This window comes from Dermochelys coriacea, chromosome 3, assembly GCF_009764565.3.
Source record: "Dermochelys coriacea isolate rDerCor1 chromosome 3, rDerCor1.pri.v4, whole genome shotgun sequence".
NCBI lineage: Eukaryota > Metazoa > Chordata > Testudines > Dermochelyidae > Dermochelys > Dermochelys coriacea.
The window spans coordinates 113,915,016-113,933,896 of NC_050070.1; the positions used below are offsets into that span (position 1 = coordinate 113,915,016).

General features: G+C 40.0%; 1 protein-coding gene across 7 annotated transcripts in view; it reads left to right on the forward strand.

The window, feature by feature from the left end:
* The window catches only part of SASH1 (SAM and SH3 domain containing 1), an 866,583-nt gene that overhangs the window by 721,052 nt on the left and 126,650 nt on the right, over positions 1-18,881 (forward strand). For all 7 annotated transcript variants that reach the window (XM_043511166.1, XM_043511160.1, XM_038395547.2 and 4 more), the window contains one exon: positions 7,821-7,949. In XM_043511166.1, the coding sequence (XP_043367101.1) occupies positions 7,821-7,949 (129 nt within the window). The remainder of the gene's footprint in view (positions 1-7,820; positions 7,950-18,881) is intronic.

Sequence of the window (18,881 nt, forward strand, 5' to 3'; positions counted from 1 at the left end):
AGTTGTCCCTGACCTGGGAAGGAGCTCTGTGGTTATAATTTCACAAGGAGGAGTGCTGTTGAATAACTTCTGCAGTGTACTCTGAGGAACATATATGTTTTTCCTTCAGCTTCAATCATGCAGATTTTTTATTCCACCACTATTTTTGGGAATAGCCCTATTTACTATGGCCCAAATCCTACTCTTCATGTATAGACTTCTTACAATATCCAAAACCAAAGGTATTTGGGAAATGCAGGCTAATATGCCCACGCATTTTTGGTAGCCTTCCCTGTTGAGAACTAAGTGCCAAAATTAAGCTGCTAATGTTTACCATGTTTTCCACACAGTAGTTCTGTGTTTCAGGCACTGAAATGGATCTATTTTGTCTTAGGCTGTGAAGATCCAAAGTAGGCCCTTAGCCTGGACTTGAATGTGAAGCATTTCAGAAGAGGAACTCCCTTTTTCTACCATTTCCACATACTCTGATTTTAACAGGATGACTGGCGTGTCTCTCCTCCCAGTTACTGTTCTAGTCCTTGTCTGTTGGCTCAGGCATGGGCTGTGGGCCCATCAGGAGTGGTTATGAAGATGACTGCTTTTTGAGCAAAAGAACAAGCAGCAGTGTTCAGCAGTTTTTCCATCATACTCTACTGTGGGCCTTATACAGACGCACACCTGTCTTGCTAAGCGCTGCAAAGTGCTCACTTAGCATTAAGACTAGCATCATTCTAGCCTTTTTTAGACTAGGGAGAACCCCTACATGGCTGTTTGAAATCTGTGCTTAAATATACACCGGAATGAACTTCCCACACAAGCAAGTGACAGGTACACATACACATGGTAACCAATACATCCATCCTGACATGCAGAAGGTCAACTGAAGTGGGGAGGTGTGTGTTAAGGTTGTCACCTTTCTGATTGGTGGTAACTGGACTCCCTAGGCCTTGCCCTTCTCTGCCTCTTCACCCAAGTCTTCGCCCCTGTTGCTCATTCCTCTCCCCCACCCTATTGCTCGCTGGATTGTCTCCACCTTCCTCCCCCAACTAGCTGGGCTCCCTCTGTTCCAGGGCCTGCACAGGAGCTGCTGCAGTCTGACAAGGAACCTGTCTGCAGGTAGGAGGTCACCCCACCGAGCAGGGGCTGGCATAGTTTAATGACCCAGCACCTCCCTCTACCCCACCATAAGCAGGCTTTTGGCAGGAGCGGTGGAAGGTCCCTAAAAGTGTGGGGGCTGCCAGTGCCTGAACTGTGGCCCCCCTTTCTCCCTAGGCTCCACTAACAAGCCACCTCTTCCCTCCCAATACCCCGCGCATCCCCTGCCCCCCCAATCACTTGTCCTTACAGTTGGTAAAAGTGTGGGGGGGGGCAATGGCCTCTGGTCCCATGTTCCAGGGCTCTTGGCTTTTGATGTCCAGTCAGTACTGGACACTGCCGTGTCCGCTTTTCAACTAGACTTTCCAGTTAAAAACAGGACACCTGACAACCCTACATGCCGGACACAGAAACCAAAAAACAGACTGTCCAGGTAAAAGCCAGAGAGGTGGCAACCTGTGTTTGTGTGTAAGTAGACACACATCTATAAAAATTCCTGATACTATTGGATCAAAAAGAAGCACAACAATAATAGAATGTAGACTCAAATTACCACTTTTCCCATCTATGACCCCAATTTTGCAAGGTAATTATGCAGGTGGAATTTATCCCCTACTAGGGTTCCATTGAATTCAAGGGTCCTTCTACTTAGACCGCTCTTCAGGATTGAGCTATAACTTTATTGGTCCTAGTTGTGTAATGTATATTCATTTATATTCTTTCTGTGACTGTTGCCTCTCCCCCCACACCTGAGGTATCTGACAAAACATGGCCCTTTATGCTGTTAAACATCATGTACAAAGGAAGCATATTAAACCAACTGATGTTCAGTGACTGATTAATCTTAACTTTATAATAAGTGTCAAATCATTACAATATCCCTTTGTAGTCACTCCATCAGCATGAAACATGACAGATACTTTTTGGAATTCACGTGCATATCACAGCAAATACACTACCATGGAATTCCCAGTGAATCACTGAAGCTGTGTGTTGCCCAAAACTGTTATGCATGTGCATCAAAGGATGGAAATATCGATACACACTGGATAACCATAGAATGAAAATATTGGACAACTGCTGTTTTCAAGAAATATTTTTGTTTGTTTTTAGTTTCTGCCCCTTTAAAACTATGGATTATTTACTCTTTTACATAACAACCAGTGATGATCTCAGGTAGAATTTGTTTATTAAGTATATTTTATAACCTTTTTACCTGAGACTTGAGCAAAGTATTTTTGGGGGAAGTATCAATCTGTTGCCATGCTTCTTATGAATTTCTTCCCTTGGGAAGAATATGTGGCAATGGGATTATATGACTAGAACATGGCAGTTTGCATGACAATCATATCAAAATTGGTGCTAATCATTTTTTGCAGTAGGGATTCAGTTATCTATCAAGTTTGGAACATAAAAGCTGGAGTTTATAGGGTGCATGGTTCTGTTTTGTTATTTAAATGCTAGTGGTGGTGATTTAGCCCAAGAGATTTAAGGAAATGAGTTTCAGTGGGCTACTGGAGAATTTAGAGCTTTTAAAACATCATTGTTTATATATCTTTTTGTTGTAGTAACCTGTGGTATTTTAAATGTAGGACCTACGTATTTTGAGTATAGAGCGTATTTGTAATAAGAAGAAAGTCATTTTCAATATATAGTAAATGTAAATTACATGTGCTTTTTTTTTTTCAATATTATCTATCTCCATGCTATTTGGTGCCTGCTAAATATATGAAAGTAGCTTTTCAGAAATGATTTAGGCAATTGTGCTGTAGATCAGGCCCAAAATATAAGTTTGTGTACAAGGAAAAGAGGGCTATACAAATTAATATGCTTTCAAGATTTGTTTATTTCTATGACTTTTTTTAAAATTTTAAGCATTCCAATGAAGTGTTGGAAACTGAAAATAAAAGCCTAATGCAAGTACGTAAAAGTCAGAAAATGAAAACAACTGTGATCAAAGGTAAAACTAACCAGAGTAGATTCACTGTCAGAGCTGAATAATATAAAAAAGGATAAAAAGCATGCTTGCTTTAACAAAAATAAATTTTGGTTTTAAATGGTCTTTAAATATGATTTATAATCATGCTGTTAACAGTAGGAATTTTAAAAAAATCTTGTCTTGGACAATTTCCTTGGCTTTTTCATCTGGAAAATGGTGACTAGAAGTTACCTAACTCACAGGCTGAGTGGTGAATCTTTATCTTAATATTTATAAAGCACTTTGGAAGGAAGACACAATACAAATGCAAAGCATATAATTATTATTATATGGAATAGTTAAGTTGGAAAAGTTAGTGGATATAATGTAGTGAGTAGTCAAGCAACATACAGGAGCTCAAACAGGTTATTTTATGGTTAGTACTACCTGTGATTTGGTGATGCCTAAAATGGATACAATCAATAGTAACAATCGTTTTGAAAAAGGCATTTTCTGTCTCCATTTTCATCATGATTTTTAATAGCACTTAAAAGATCAAGGTGTGCAGTAGAGATAAATAGTATGTATTTAACTTCCATCCATGGAAGAAAACTTGAATGAACATAAAAGAAACGTATAATCCTTTGCAGAATGTTGACGATATTTGTGTAACCTGTAACATGAGTGGAAGCGGCTGAGTGTGAAATGCTTGCTGTCTTTGGCATGTATTGATTTATACAGCTGTGTTTCTTCTTATACAACAGAGAGACTCTCCAGCTGCCCCCACCCAAAAAGCATAAAATAAATACTCCAGTAATGGATAAAAATGATTTGATGAACATCTTCCTTCCCAAGTTCCTGGAAACTCTGGAATTTAAGTGCATGAATTTATAGGGTATAATCTGTCTCAATTTGAGATTACATGAGCAGAGCTCTATCCCCATGTCTGGCCATGGTGTCCTATGCTACTGGAAAAGTCAGCAACCTCCAGGTCTGTTAACTCAGTGGAAGTTGTTCCAATGATATAATGTTCCAATACCCTGTCCCAGGCTCTGTAATCTGCCAATGCTTCTCTTCTAACAGCCTGCTTTGTTTCCTCCATCCACTTCCAGATTCATGCTGTCTTTCACACAGGTCTTGTCTTCTTCATTGCAGAGGTAACTCTCATTATACCTGCTATGTTGTTCAGGTTTGTGTGTGTGTGTGTGGACAGAACTTGGGTTTGAACTCAAATTAGCTGGCACATCAAGAGTTATGTGCTAAATCAAAGCTTTGGCTAATGCAGCTTCTCTGTACAGTAATCCAGTTACTCTGTGCAGTTTGAGTGTCATTTCTCAGAGTGGCTGCTCTCACCCTTGGTAGGCTAACTTGGGAGGAGCTGACTCAGGGGTACATGTTTCTTCAGTGAAGACATAGCCACAGACCTCCAAGCTTGAAACCATCTCTATTAATACAAGACAAACCTGTCCTGCTTTCTTTAAAAAAAAGCTTCTACTGCCCTTCTGTTCCAGGAAGTGTATAATGAACACTTGTAATTCTTTGTTTGACATGCTTCACCTGTTGTACAGGCCCATTAGTGTACAATGATGCTTTCTAAATAAAAATCTTGTGCTGGTAATGCTGCATGAACTTGTCCTGGGAAGTTGTATGGGTGGAGTTCTAGAGTAAGCCTGTTCCATATTGCTTGTCTAATTGTAATTTAGCTTGCAATAAAGCCATATTCCTTTTTATAGCTAAGCAAAATTTCAAGTATTAAATTTGGATTTAGAGTACTTTTGGCAATTTCAGATTCACTTATTTTAAACAAATCACATCTCTACTTTATAACTTTGTCTCTGTTAAATAATTCTGATTAGAGAAAAACGTGATATTGTAAATTTTAGTTTTACAAAAGTAATTTCCCCTCCTTGCTCATCTGCGATAATTGTTTTCAACTTGCCCCTCAACTCTTAGATACTCCAAGCGCAGTAGGAAATGAATAGAAACCAGTTGTACCAGGCAAGAAACTCCAGGCTAGAGTTTACCTAAAACACTCAGAGCTGATAAATGTGTTAATCCTTCCACAGAATAAATCAGCTTTCAAATCACCCTTTCCCATTTGAAACTAGCACAAACTATCAGCAAGAATGCAACATGCATGCGACAATTAAACAGGCAAATCTCAGTTTTGCCTGTGGGACTGTTAGGTTTCCAATTACTCCCCTGCAGTGTGGAACTGGCAACCAAAATTGCATGCCTGAACTTACAAAGGGCGGTTCTTTGTGTTTGTGCGTGGGATCACGCTAGTAGAATCAAGCAGGTATCTGACAATGCTAAAAGGAATATCTGGTTACACAAGCAGATGTATTGAGCTTGCAGCACAGGTGGAGGCTAGAGTTTTCTCATACAACTTTTTCCAGAGTGACTAATTGTATGAAACAAGTGGAAGAAAAACCTTCCAGTGCATGCTTGTGCAGTCTAATTGCTAGCCAGTCAGCATGGCGGCTGCTCCAGAAGAGGATGGGTATTGCTAGTGTGACCAAACAGCAAATGTGTGAAATTGGGACAGGGGTGGGGTGGTAATAGGAGCCTATACAAGAAAAAGACCCAAAAATCGGGACTGTCCCTATAAAATTGGGACATCTGGTCACCCTAGGTATGACTGGCATCCTCTCATGCCTACCTCATTTTAATCACAAAGTTGCTTGTATTCCATACAAATGTGGTGTCCCCTTCTGTTGAAAATTATTCACCAGAAATAAAGAATCATGAAACTAAGGTTATAGAAAGTTACGGATGCTAAGGGAATGAATCTCTCCACATTTAAGCTTTCCCGCATTAATAATTTTCGTCTTTTATCGCAGAAAGTCCCATGTTTGGGCCTTGGCAGGCTGAGGAGTATGGTGGATGGGAGTTGCACAGTTATTTCAAGTGCTGATGTGACTGCTTCAACAAGTGGCATATAGGAGATTTTTCTGTATGTGCCACACATCATTTTGAGGAAGTGTACACTACTTTGAGTTTATTGTAACATTAAAATTACAAAACTTTCAGGGAAACTGTGTTCGGAATTTAGCATGTGGAAAAGTACTAGTGTAAGTAGATCCTGTGTTTTAGAATCCTAGATATGATACTATACTAGACTGTTTTCATTGACCATCTGGAAATCTGATCTCAAAATATAAGGTCCTGCCTTTTCTTCCTACGCAAGAAGATGGACTAGACAGCTAAATAGGTCTTGTTCAAATTTCTGTGGTTATAGTAAGATGTGGCTCATGAATGTAGGCCTCCTTGCTATAATCTTGCTTTCTCTATTGTTTAAATATCTGCATTGCTACTTTTATATATAATTATTTTAAAAGATTGTTTCTTGATAATTTTTATCCAAACATTCAAGAAACAAATGTTTTTTAAAATATATAAAAGTCGCAGTTCTGATATTTAATAAGAACTATGTAGACATTTTTACCTAAATAATAAATATTTTAGAAGAAGTATGGAAAGTGCAATGGAGACACTTTAATAGAACTGAGACAGCAAAATTACATTGAGATAATAAAAACAGATTTACAGTCAATCAATTCAGAACATGAAAAGTATTCTCTTCTGCTCCTCCTGCACGCACAAAGAATAAGCACAAAATACAAAACCATATGTTCCATTTTTTAAAAGATCTGTGCAATAATACACATGTTAATAGACTACCAAAAAAGAAATAAAATTACACCTATCCTAGCTTACAAACCAATGCATGTAGCATACTGTATTTTTTCTACGTCAGTTATACGTTCATTGCTACAAAACAACTGCTTGGTATTCCTCCCTTTTCCATTCATGATACAAACACGTTTTGAGTTTGAAATGGGTTCTATATTTAATTTCAACAATGCAGCCTAGTTCCAAACCTCTACGTTGTTTGTTTTTAAAGGCATATATTAAAAAGCATGCATCCGATGAAGTGAGCTGTAGCTCACGAAAGCTTATGCTCAAATAAATTTTAGTCTCTAAGGTGCCACAAGTACTCCTTTTCTTTTTGCCTGTCAATTATGGTTGTACTGGGACAATTAGGAGTCTTGCTCATTGTGCTTGTAAGTGAAGAGTATGATGATTGAAGTGGTGGTGTTTACTATTGTCAGAGACAACAGAGCCACTCTCAGCAAATAATGGTATATGCAGTGAAGGAAATGTTCTCAATTGGGACAGCTGGGTTGGGCTGAAAGCTGGTGGTGGTGGGATGAGTGACTGGGTGCCTAGGACACCTACGTGAGCTTGGATATGTGTTGGAGTGCCTGGTGTAGCAAGGAATGGACTGGGGTAATAGTTTCTTGGGCGTCATTATTTCCCTGCCATGTGTTGCTGTCATCTGTATGTACCTAGACACTTGCATGGCCCCCTCCTCACATTATGTGAACACCCACTCCCTGTGCTCACCAGCGGCTCTTCTGGTTGCCACCCTGCAGGGAGAGCAGGAGTGGCCTGCAGAGAAGGTGCAGCAACTCCCATTGCCCAGAAGAGGAACTACAAGGAAATCCCTGCTGGATATGGGTTATTCCAACAAAGGGGATTGGGAATCCATGAAAGGGGGCTTCAGGCATGAATGTGATGCCAGAGGTATGCCCCTTAGCTGCCATGACGTTAGCTTTTGTCCATTCCACATCAGTAATATAATAGAAAACACTCACTCTAAAGAAGCAAGCCACAGCCCTGAGCAATGACAATTTCAGTAAATTTTATATTAATAAGATGGCCTGATTAATTCCATTTCATGTGTAATCACCATGGTTACTTTTAAAATCTGACATTTTTTAACTTTGATTAAGCTTTACTTTTCATTGTGTCTTCTCCGTAGGACGGGTCATTGGGTAACATTGATGACCTGGCACAGCAGTACGCAGATTACTATAACACCTGTTTTACTGATGTGTGTGAGAGGATGGAGGAGCTGCGCAAACGGAGGGTTTCTCAAGACCTTGATATGGTAAGTAGAGCAGCTACAACTTTCCATCTCAGGCCTTTCTTGCATACGCTACTGATGGAATACTCAGCATTGCAGCTCAGGGAAATAGGGCTGAGAGCGCACACGTGTGCCCACAGACTAACACTTCCAAGCTGATGGTCTTAATTATTTTTGTGGGAAATAGTGGGATTGGTCTATTGATGATACTCATTAGATTGCAGACTGCATTAGCTTATTACTTGTATCTTCCTTACAGAAGTTGACTGAGATGGAAGAAAATGCTTGCTTTAATATGAGAGAATTTAGTTATTTCTTTGCTCAAGGATGTTTTCAGTATGGTTATTAGGAAATATAACTTTGTTCCTAAACCCTATATTATATTCTTTTAAAACGTAGCTCCTCACAACTGTAAAATGTTGTCTTTTATTCAGGTCTCCCAAACTGAAGCAGTCTGTACACAGATACTGGTCCTGCATTAGGATACACTAGAGTCCCAGAGAAGTTAGTCTGTCTCCTCAGAAGCATATAGTTCCACACTAGCTGAAACGGATTTGGCATGGACCACAGTTGTCGGAGTGCTTTTGTGTTTTTATTGTAAAACAAAATCTTTTTCTCAAAAGAGCCCATTCTAAAATCTTAAGTGAGATTCTTTCGTTGTTTGACAATTGCTAATTGTTTCCTCATTTCTTTTGTTTACATTAGTTAGCCTGATTACTGTACATTCCACATAGGTATTTGTTCAGCAAATATTATTACTTATAATACTTTTTCATTATAAAGATTTTTTTTATAGGTTTTCAGAGTATCAGTAAGAATCCTTGTACTGTATAGAAACTTGTTCAGGTCTTAAAATTTCACAGAATGTTGGGATCACTTCAGTAATGTTTCTTAACCTTGGACCTCGGCTTTTATAATTTTGTTGTGATGATAATGTTTGAGGAATAAATGTAGGAACCAATAAAGCAAGGTAGTTGGCAAAGACAGAGAGCTTACATACCGTGAGCAGAGAAGTCAATCACCGTTAGTTCAGAACAGCTGTGACGTCTTGTAGTACATATCAAAGACATAGGAGTATATGCTGTCACATTAATACTTTACACCTCTATAGTGCCATCTACCCAGATATCTCAAAGGGCCTTTCAGACAAAACAACTATGCGGTGGAGCATCCCTAGTTTATACAGGTAAACTGAGGCACAGATGACTTGGCTTTGCCACTGGCTTGTGAATCAACAGGCAAGAATAGACTCTGGTCACTTGACTCTCACTCCTGTACTTTCACTGCAAGACCATTCACCCCTTCAGATACGTCCAATATTGTGAAATGCCTAACATGCAGAGGAGGCTTGTGAGCCTCCTGAATTTGGTTTGTAGACTTTTGGATGCATGTATTTACTGTCTTAATAGCACAGAGAACAGAATACTACCATCTTTCCCTTCCCTCCCCCGCCCCACGTCCACCTGATCCATTGCATAGACAGCCAAGTCATTCTGGGAGCAATTAGTGGCTTCCTATTGGTGCAGCAGTTGTGGTTTATGAGATGGACCACATCGTGCTGCTTTCTTTATTTGAGTCCAGCAGCCCTGCCACATAAAAAAAACTCTCATTGACTTCAGTGGCAGTTGTGCCAATTGAAGAGCTTCAGAATCCGGCCCTAAGAAAATAATCTCCTGTGCTCAACTGAAGTTAGTTAATCCCTCTTGATTTATTTTTTTAAATGGAAACAATATTTCATTTTTAGCATGATTACCATGGTGTAACAAATTAAAAACTGTGAAGAAAAAGCGTTCATGCTGAAGTTCTGAATGTTTAAGATTTGCATGCAAGTCTGTTGCGGGGGGCTCCGTATGGAACATTCCATAGTGTGCAGACAGCGGAGCCTTCTGCATGAATAAGTGAATGGAACAGTTTAGTGGTTCAATCTAATCCCGAGATACCGTGCTGTCTTCCAAACTGCCTATAGTGACTATTCCAGATAAGCTTTGGCAGTTATAAAATCTCCTTCCTGGCGCTCAGGAATTTTGGAAGGCAGCTTCTGTGCTGGGTAACGAAGCGTGCGTTCTGGCTGGAGACAACTCCCTTCCATTTAGACAGATGGGCCTAATTTGGCTCTCTTCATTCCAGAGCTCCAGAAAGCAGTCTAGGGAAAGCCATCTGAGCTTAATTAGCTCACATCAAAGATGCAGAACTTCATGGTGGGTTAAAAAGATATGAACTAATGCAAGTCAGATCTGTGAGTGATTTCAGCGGCTGTTGCTTTCAAAGGGAAGTTAGTCTGAAAAGTGGCTGTGCGAAAATGGCATCTTTCAGTGGCTTCTGCGTCAAATGTGCTCATTTAATTCAAAAAAAGTTATCCTTTTTATTTATAGCAGCCCTACGAGCTAGGTACAGAGAGCCTAGTGGTTGAAAATCAAATTAATGTTGTTACATCCATTCTCAGTATAATGTGTGACAAAGCTCTGTCCTTGCTTCCATGGGTCCCTTGTTTCCTGGTGGATTTTGCTAGCCTCAGAGGCTCACTGTGACTCTCCACATAACCCTTCTTTCTCTAGAGAAAAGGATCACAGTCTACTGAGCCATTTTCATCATAAGCCAGCAAGGGAGGTGAGGAGAAGTTATCCTTCCTTGCACAGTCTCTGTTATCTCCCAGTCTCAGTGATTAAACAGGGGGCAAAGGGCGGGGGGAGCCTGGGCCCACCCTCTACTCCAGGCTCCAGCCCAGGGACCCTAATAGTATCAGCTATGGTAGCTGATCTTTTAGAAACATGACATGTACAATTCCCTGGGCTACTTCCCCCACAGCAGCCCTCACTTCCTCAAGTTCCACTTTACCCATACCTCAGGGCCTCCTTCCTTGGGCCCGATATGGGTGTGTACTACTCAGCCTCTCCAACCGCACAACTTCTTCCCAAAGCTCCTGACATGCACCCCCACCTGACTACCTGGGAGGCTTTTAATTCTGATTGGCTTCAGGTGTCCTAATCAACCTAGCCTTCTCCCTGCCTTCTGGAAAGTTCTTAATTGGCCCCAGGTGTCTTAATTGACCTGGAGCAGCTTCCATTTCACTTAACCTGGTACCAGGGATTTGTTTAGCCTGGAGCCAATATAGCTATCTCCCACTACTTTTTCTATAACCTGGATCCCAATAGGACTTTTTCTATAGCCATCTGGCCTTGCCCCGTCACAAATGATAAAAGTTTTTGGGACATCAGCTAGCCATTCTGTTGATAATGCACTCTTCCACATCTATGTTGTCCAAGCAGTGCTGACAGCAGCAAAATTTTTGTTGTTGCAAACTTTACTTGGAGGGTACATGAGGAGCAGGTGAGGGTCATGTCGTCAGTAATACATTGTTGATTAATAGATTAATATTACTATCTACAACTCTGCTTTAAGCTTGGAGTTGATTTAAATTGAAGAGCAGATGAAAGTGGCTTGAGGAGCACCCAGAAAACAGGAGAAATAGTGTCCTATTCATTTTTGTGTGAGATTTTAACCACAGCTTGCTGCTGAATTTTCTTTTAGGGCTGTTTTAGCCTGCCAGTGTACTACAAAAGGTATTCTTAAGTAGGGGATTGCACATGTCATAACCTGTGTAGGCCAAGCTTAGTGCAAGTTGTTGTTAATAATGTATGTTCCAGAAGCACCCAAAGGCTCCTGTCAGGACTAGGACCTCACTGTGCGGGGTGTTCTTATAAATGAAGGTGATCTGTCACAGTGATCTTGTAGTCTAAAATACAAAGGGTGGGGATGGAGATCTAGCATACAGGTAAATGAAGATGGCACAGTTTTGTTAGTTATGTATAGATCCTAGTGACTTGTTCAGATGAAAGTCATTGTCTTTTAAAGTCCAGTCATTGAAGGGAAGAAATCCAAAAGGATGGACTCTTTACTGTTTCTGCCCTATATACTGAGAGTTTTAATTTTCTGGGGAGAAAGTTTTGATATCTTAGTTCTAAATTTTTCTCTGTAATCAGCTCTACAGCCATGCCTATTAGACCATTTCCATTTTGATCTGGATGTCCTGCTCTAGGTTGGAACAAAAAGCACACAGTGAAATTGTTCTGGAGAACAGTATATCTTGCATCAACAGAGCAGTGGCTGCAGATGGATGGCGGCTGCAGATGGATGGAAAGCACAGTTCTATAAACAAGGATTATTGTTCTAAACTGTAATGTTATCAAGGCTTTTTAGTTGGTCCCTAACTACAATAACTGTATTTTGCATTTGGATTTTTGCCTTTGTTTTTATAATGGCGAATATGCTGGGTTTGGGGGCATTAATGTTTGTGAACACCAAGGGAGTTACCCACATTTGCAAACATTTGGCCTGTTCCTGCACACTATGTCTTCTTGGCTGGGGAAAACTGCAGTCAGAATAGATTGTGGCTTTTCAAGACTATAATGGATGGATCACTGGTAATATTCAACTGGACATCTGTTAAAATGAAGTTATGGCCAGAAAAATGACTCTGAAAATGGCACCTTGTTACTGCTCATATCTGTTTCCCCTGAGTCTTTGGAGATGTATCTGCTCAGTTTACTGAAATAAACAAGTTTGTAGTGCTGTCAGCAAGGCACCACAGAAATGATATAGCTGTGAAAGAGCATACTGCATTGTGTTGTCTCATCCATCACCGACAATCACCAGCTAAGTTCTGATTCCGGGATCTCTATAATGGCTGATGGTCTGTAAGGCAAAGAAAATGCAGCTTGAGATTCAGATAGATTGGGTTTGTGCTTGTCACCTGCAAATGAGAAAAATGTTTGGACTTGTAAACTGCTCAAATTAAAGACGGATGTCATTGAGAAGCAATAGATAAGGAACACAGATATGCCACTTTTGTTTTCCCTTTTTAATAATCTCTTATAAATATTTTCATATGGAAAGAAGAGACCATCCAGTATCTTTTAATATATACATTGTAAATCCACCCTCCTAAACCCTTATGTTTTTAAAGTGAGTATTTATATATATATATATATACACGCACGCACGCATAATGTCAGAAAATACAAATGAACACAAAACAAAACCTTTTCTCACCACCAGCACACTTAGGGTATGTAATCTTTGTATGCCACTGTAACTATGTGCATAGTTCTGAAAGGTGCTGGGCAACCAATTGTTGGTTCACAAATTCTATGTGTAGCAAGGAAAAGTGGGGGAAGATGGCACAAATAGGTCAATTCATTAGCCTTTCACCTCTGGAAAGATGGATTTAGATCACATGGGAAATGAGATCATCCACTCTCTAGTGAAAGTTTGGCCATATCACAGAACTACCATACCGGTTGTTGATGAGGCTAATTGAGCTAGTCTTTGCACAAGAGAGACCCAGATTAGAATAGCCATGTATGTTGTAGGCCACAGTTGATGTGTATTGAGGGAACTGTGTGTGTTAAAGTGCCTACCTGCATTATACCCAGTGCCAGGGATGAAAGTAACTTAAAGGACTTACTGGTATGCCGGAGTCCTGGGTGGGGGTGGGGCCTTTAAATCCATGGGCCTTTTAAATCGCCACCGGAGCGGTAGCTGCGCTGAGCAGTGGCTGGAGCCCCAGGCCCTTTAAATTGCCTCCAGAGCCCCGCTGACAGAGCCCTGGGCCCTTACCATGGGGTTCTGACTGCGATTTAAAGGGTCGGGGCGCTGCTGCGGTAGTGGCCCTTTAAATCACCGCCTGAGTCCCGCTCCCGGCCACACCACTACTCTGGGGCTCCAGCAGCAGGGCTCTGACCACAATTTAAAGGGCCCGGGGCTCCGGCCGCTGCTGGGAGCCCCGAGACTTTTAAATCGCTGGCCTGGGAAAGCTGCCCCCTGCTGGTACAGTCAACGGTGGACTGGACCAGCTTACTTTCACCTCTGCCCAGTTTTGTTTCTTTCTGCTGTTCACATATATTAAATTCAGTGTCTCCTAAAGTAGGTGGGTGTTTCTTACCACAAAACTGATCATCTCTGCTCTTCAAAGTCAGGATTATCTTCATGTGGTTTTTATCTTTTTTTTTTCTTTAGTTAGTACTGTTTGGATGCTTCCATCTCACTGGAACAGTGTTCGCTATTTTGTTTTGTCTTGTTGCCTGCCCTGGGCTCCCCAAAATATAAACAACATTTGGGTTTGTTTAAAAAAATGTAGAGAACAGAAGACTAACTCCGTACAGAACACACAGATAAAACCTTCATAAGTGTAAAGAGTTTACAAGCCTCATTAGTCAGACACGCACACATGAAGTAGAAGTAGTGGAACACCTGAACTTCTAAAGAATTGCTTTGCTGCAAACTAGTTCAAAAATGGTTTGTGCCTGTATATGATGGATGTAATGTGGATTTAATATATTGGCAGCCCCAGACACAAACACCTTAGGCTTTATCTACACTAGTAAAATTCATGAGCATTTTTCTTCACCAGTAGGAGGAACAATGGAAGCTGTAGACGGGGAGCTAAGCATTTTTAGCATTATGTCATCTGACTGCACTTGGGCTCTGATTCAACATTAAGCACATGCCTGACTTTAAGCATGGGAATAAAGCAAGGCATGTATTTAAGTATCATGCTGAATCAGAGCCTAAGATAAAAGGGTGGTAAAAACACCTGCACTTTCTCTATGCTAGCACCACCATTGCTACCTCTGCTGGAGCTGAACCAATACAGGAAGAAAAAAACCTGATAGAATTTATCTTAGAATCCTATTAAAACCCCTTAAGCAAAACACATCTATTTTACATGCAAAATGAAATGGCTGTACAGGTTGGAAAGTTGACAGATGTGGAGTAATGGTTATTTTGGGGACCTTAACTACACATTTCCATACATTTATATTTGTGGTCTTTTTGTTTGTTTGTTTTTGAAGTGTAACCTCAGTTTGGCATTTCCAGGCTTTCTAGCATTTGCATTTTTTGACAACCCCAAAAGGGATGGTTCTCTTTAGTGACTGGTAGATACTTAATCTTAACTCCCCTTTACTCAAGTCTCTCTTCCCCCTCCCCGTTTTGTTTAATATGTGATGTAAATAGGTAGCTCACATTTATCAAATATTATTTAGTATTTATGGTAACAGGATCCCTCTAGATACGTAAGCCTGTTTGTCTACTAATTTCAATCTTATAGCACCATCTCTAGTGATTTTCTTGTTTTTTTTAAATTCAGCAGGACTTCTACTTTGAACCAAAATTAATTGAATTTGTTCTCACTGTGCTGTTGTTTGGTCTTAGAAAGGTTGCATATCTGCTGGCACTGGCAAACTGGATTTTTATTAACTCTGTGATCTAATCTAATCAGAACCTGAGGACTTGATAGAGAAAAAACTTTGGTTTGGTGACTTCAATTCCTTCTGTTCGCGCCCCCTCCCCCCCCATGTAGGAGATAACAAAAAGGAAGCAATCATGTTACCCAATGTGAAAATGGTAGGTAAATTTCATTACAGGGATAAAACCACTTTTGTAAAAACAAGAAACAACAACAAAATAAACAAGCAGACAGGAAGACATCTCTTTAAAATAACTATCCAAACCGAAAACAAACACGCTTTCTGTGGTGTGCAGCTGGGTTTATTTCTCATTTGCATATGATTAGAAGAATTCCAAAATGCGAGTCAGATTGACACTAATCTGAGAAAGATAGCAAATGCAAGCAGGCGCCACAGAGAGAGAGAGAGTGGGGAGAGGGCTTCCAGAATGCTGTGGAGTTATTCATCAGCATCTCGGAACACTGTGCAATGTACCAATGTTTTTCAGACAGCTACTACTTGTGAGTAGGTGGCCCCAGCTGCAGGAAAAGATGGGTTAGTACTGATGACTTGCTAGATACAGTGGTTGCATTTATAAAGTGGCTATATGGACGAGTAGGGTCTAATAAAATGGCAGCCAATATTTACTTAAAATTTGCATTTGATGGTTCAGTGTCTGAGATTTCTCAGTGGTTTTGTATTCAGTTTGGGCCAAAGTCTGATATCCTTGTTGAACAGAGTGCTGCTAGACTAGAGGAAGAGTATCAGAATCTGGTCTAAGATGGAGGTGCTAAAACAAAGAATGGAATCTCCTAGGAAAATGTAATCCCTCACCAGCACATCCATGCTTTTCCCTTCCTTTGTAACAATGTGTTGTTGTTTTTTTTTTTTAAAGTTAAATACAACTCTGTTAGCAGATTCCATCTTTCACCCCGGGAATTGTTGCTCAAACACTTCAGTGAATGTGTCCACATATGTTGAATCTGACCTACAATAGAGATTCAAAATGTCAGCCCAGTCCCATACTTGCTTCTGTGTTTCCCAAGCTTTTGAATAAATTAGCAAAGCCTCTGATCCTTGAGGAATAATAAAAATGTTGTTTCAGATAAATGTTCAGAACTCACTCTGGTATTCAAAATCTGTAGCTGTAGCACCATTATCAACCTTGTGGGTATCCCAAGAAATGTATGGATCCTCCTCGAGAGTGTGTTCTGAAGCAAATTAGAACCACACTGTGAATATTTGTGAACATCTGGGTATGTTCCCCCCCACCCAGCAGATTTGTCCCCCCAATAAAGCTGCCCAGAGGGATAAAGACTTCCATCTGTCAACTCAAGGAGATTGGTTTCTCTTTTGCCTGTCCCTTCTCTTCTTTGAGATATAGGTTCTGATGTTGCACAGTTACACTCCTTTGATCTCTTGATCTTTTATCTCTTTGTGTAAATCCTTTATTTTTGGCAATATCATCTGAAGCACACACAGACAGTTCCATATCAAACAAGGTAGTTTGTGATTGTAGGGAGATAAAGTTAGTTTGGAGAGACTGATCAGTAACCAAAGTCGTCATGCAATCTCTGCATTCCCCAAGATAATAAAATGAATGACTATCAACTAAGACCCGCGCTCCCCTATTATTTATACTATAATAATTTTTGCATCTTACATAAGGAAGCAAAGCAACGTGAGATTACTGTGGCCGGTAGGTCCCTACCTCTTAATTTTTGATTATTAAAGTAAATTGGGTTATGGAAGTAATGACATATTATATACATATATGTGAATATGAACTGGCAATACTTTGCAAAAGGATTGAATTTCATCATTTTAGCAAAAGGATTCATTGATAGAACTTCCGGTATTGCCGGGCATGACAGACAAAATGGATGTGGATTAGAAACTAATTTAGAATAAATTCTTTCCTAATGGTAAATCTCGCAGCAGCAACACTTGGAATGTGAGATCGCCCCCATTAAAAGCACTTGTTAATAATAATCACTTTAAATCTGTCTGCTACCTGTTGTTGCAGAATTCCTTGAAGAGACAATGACTGTAATCAGTTGGTTCAGGTCTATATGGGGAGTTAAGCCAAAGAATTAGATAAAGCAGGAACAAGAAATCAAAGAGAAGAAGAATCAAATTAGAGAAGCTTTGTCCAAGACAAATTAAGGCGATAAGAAAACAATAAGTGGAAGAACTTTTTTCTGAGGGATAGCAGAGAACTGACTGAAAGTTTTGTCTGTCTGTCTATGTATGTGTTCATATGTCCCCCCTCACCATAGTATCTGAGCTGTTACAATCCTGCTTCACAGCAGCCCTTGAGAGAAAAGCTAGCTTAAAGCTGTACAGCATGTGAGAGCCACTGCAAAGTCATGTAAGTGAGGGGCAGAAAAGAATTTGAGCATTGGAAGTCTATCTTATTAAGTTTCATATTATCAACTACACCAAAATGATTGAAGACCAAGTAATTAGAGTCTTTAGTTGCTAGCCTACAAGAAATCTATCAAAATATTTTTATTTAATCTTTGTATAGCATGTTTGATCTTCAAAGCACTTTACAAACATTAATTAACTTTCATCACACCCTTTAGGGCTGGTAACTTAAGTGCCTTTATCCCTGGTGCCTGTGTGTTTTTGTTTTTAACAGATGGGTAAATTAAGGCATCATCTGCTCCTGGATTTCAACCACTGGTGAAGCTGTATCCATGGAAATTTCCCTGGTGTAGCCACAGTTTTCATCACGGTACCACAATAATTACACAATTTTAAATTCAAAGCAACTAGGTTACAAACAGTGAAGTTAGTCTGGATTTAAACCGGTGTAACGAAGAGCAGAATTTGGCTACAGGAGTTACTTATCTTGTCCAAGGCCAGTGAGTCAGAGCTAGGAATAGAATTTTGAGTATGACTACATTAGTCACGGGGTGTGAATGCAACTCATGTAGACATATTCAGCCTAGCTCTCGTCTAGCTAGCTCGGGTAATGGAGCAGTGAAGCTGTGGCAATATATGCTGTTGCTTGGGTAACTATCAAAGGTTCTGGGCAGGTTTGTGCAGCCGGTAGTGAAGTAGCTTCATGCTCCGGTACCCAGACTAGCTAGATGAAATGATTGAAGTATCGACATACCTTCTAGCTCAAGTCTCAAGTTAGTCCACTAGCCCACACTAAAACAGAAGATAGCCTATTCAAAAAGCTCATTAAATGTTTCCCTGAGTTGTGTGGAATGGGAATTGTTTAATTGAATTATACTACTTTGCTCTGTTGCATACAGAATCTGGAGTTGAGCAAAGAGGTTAAATAACACTACAAAACTATAGAATTGATGAGGTCTCTATTATTTGATAGCAGGTAGACAGCCATCTCCAAATCCCTGCCCCAAATGGCTCTCTTTGCCTGACTTAGAAAGGTGATGGTAGTCTTGTATAGATGCCAAACCAGAGAGATTCATTACCTCATTGTGAAATTAGCATAGATTTTCACTTGGATAATGTTATTAGATGACCCTAGAGATATCCTCAAAGAAATAAAGGTGATGATTGCTGTCCTTTTAGGCTCCAAGGTGATGAGTATATCAGAAATGTGAATACTGTGCTGAAAATTAAATTAATCTTAAGAATCAGTTATAAAACTCATGCTTTTGGATTTTATTTGCATACAATAGGCAAGATAGGGTTGGAACTTGTGAAAGCACTAGAATATACTTAACACTCCTTTATCTGAAAGCTCTCTATT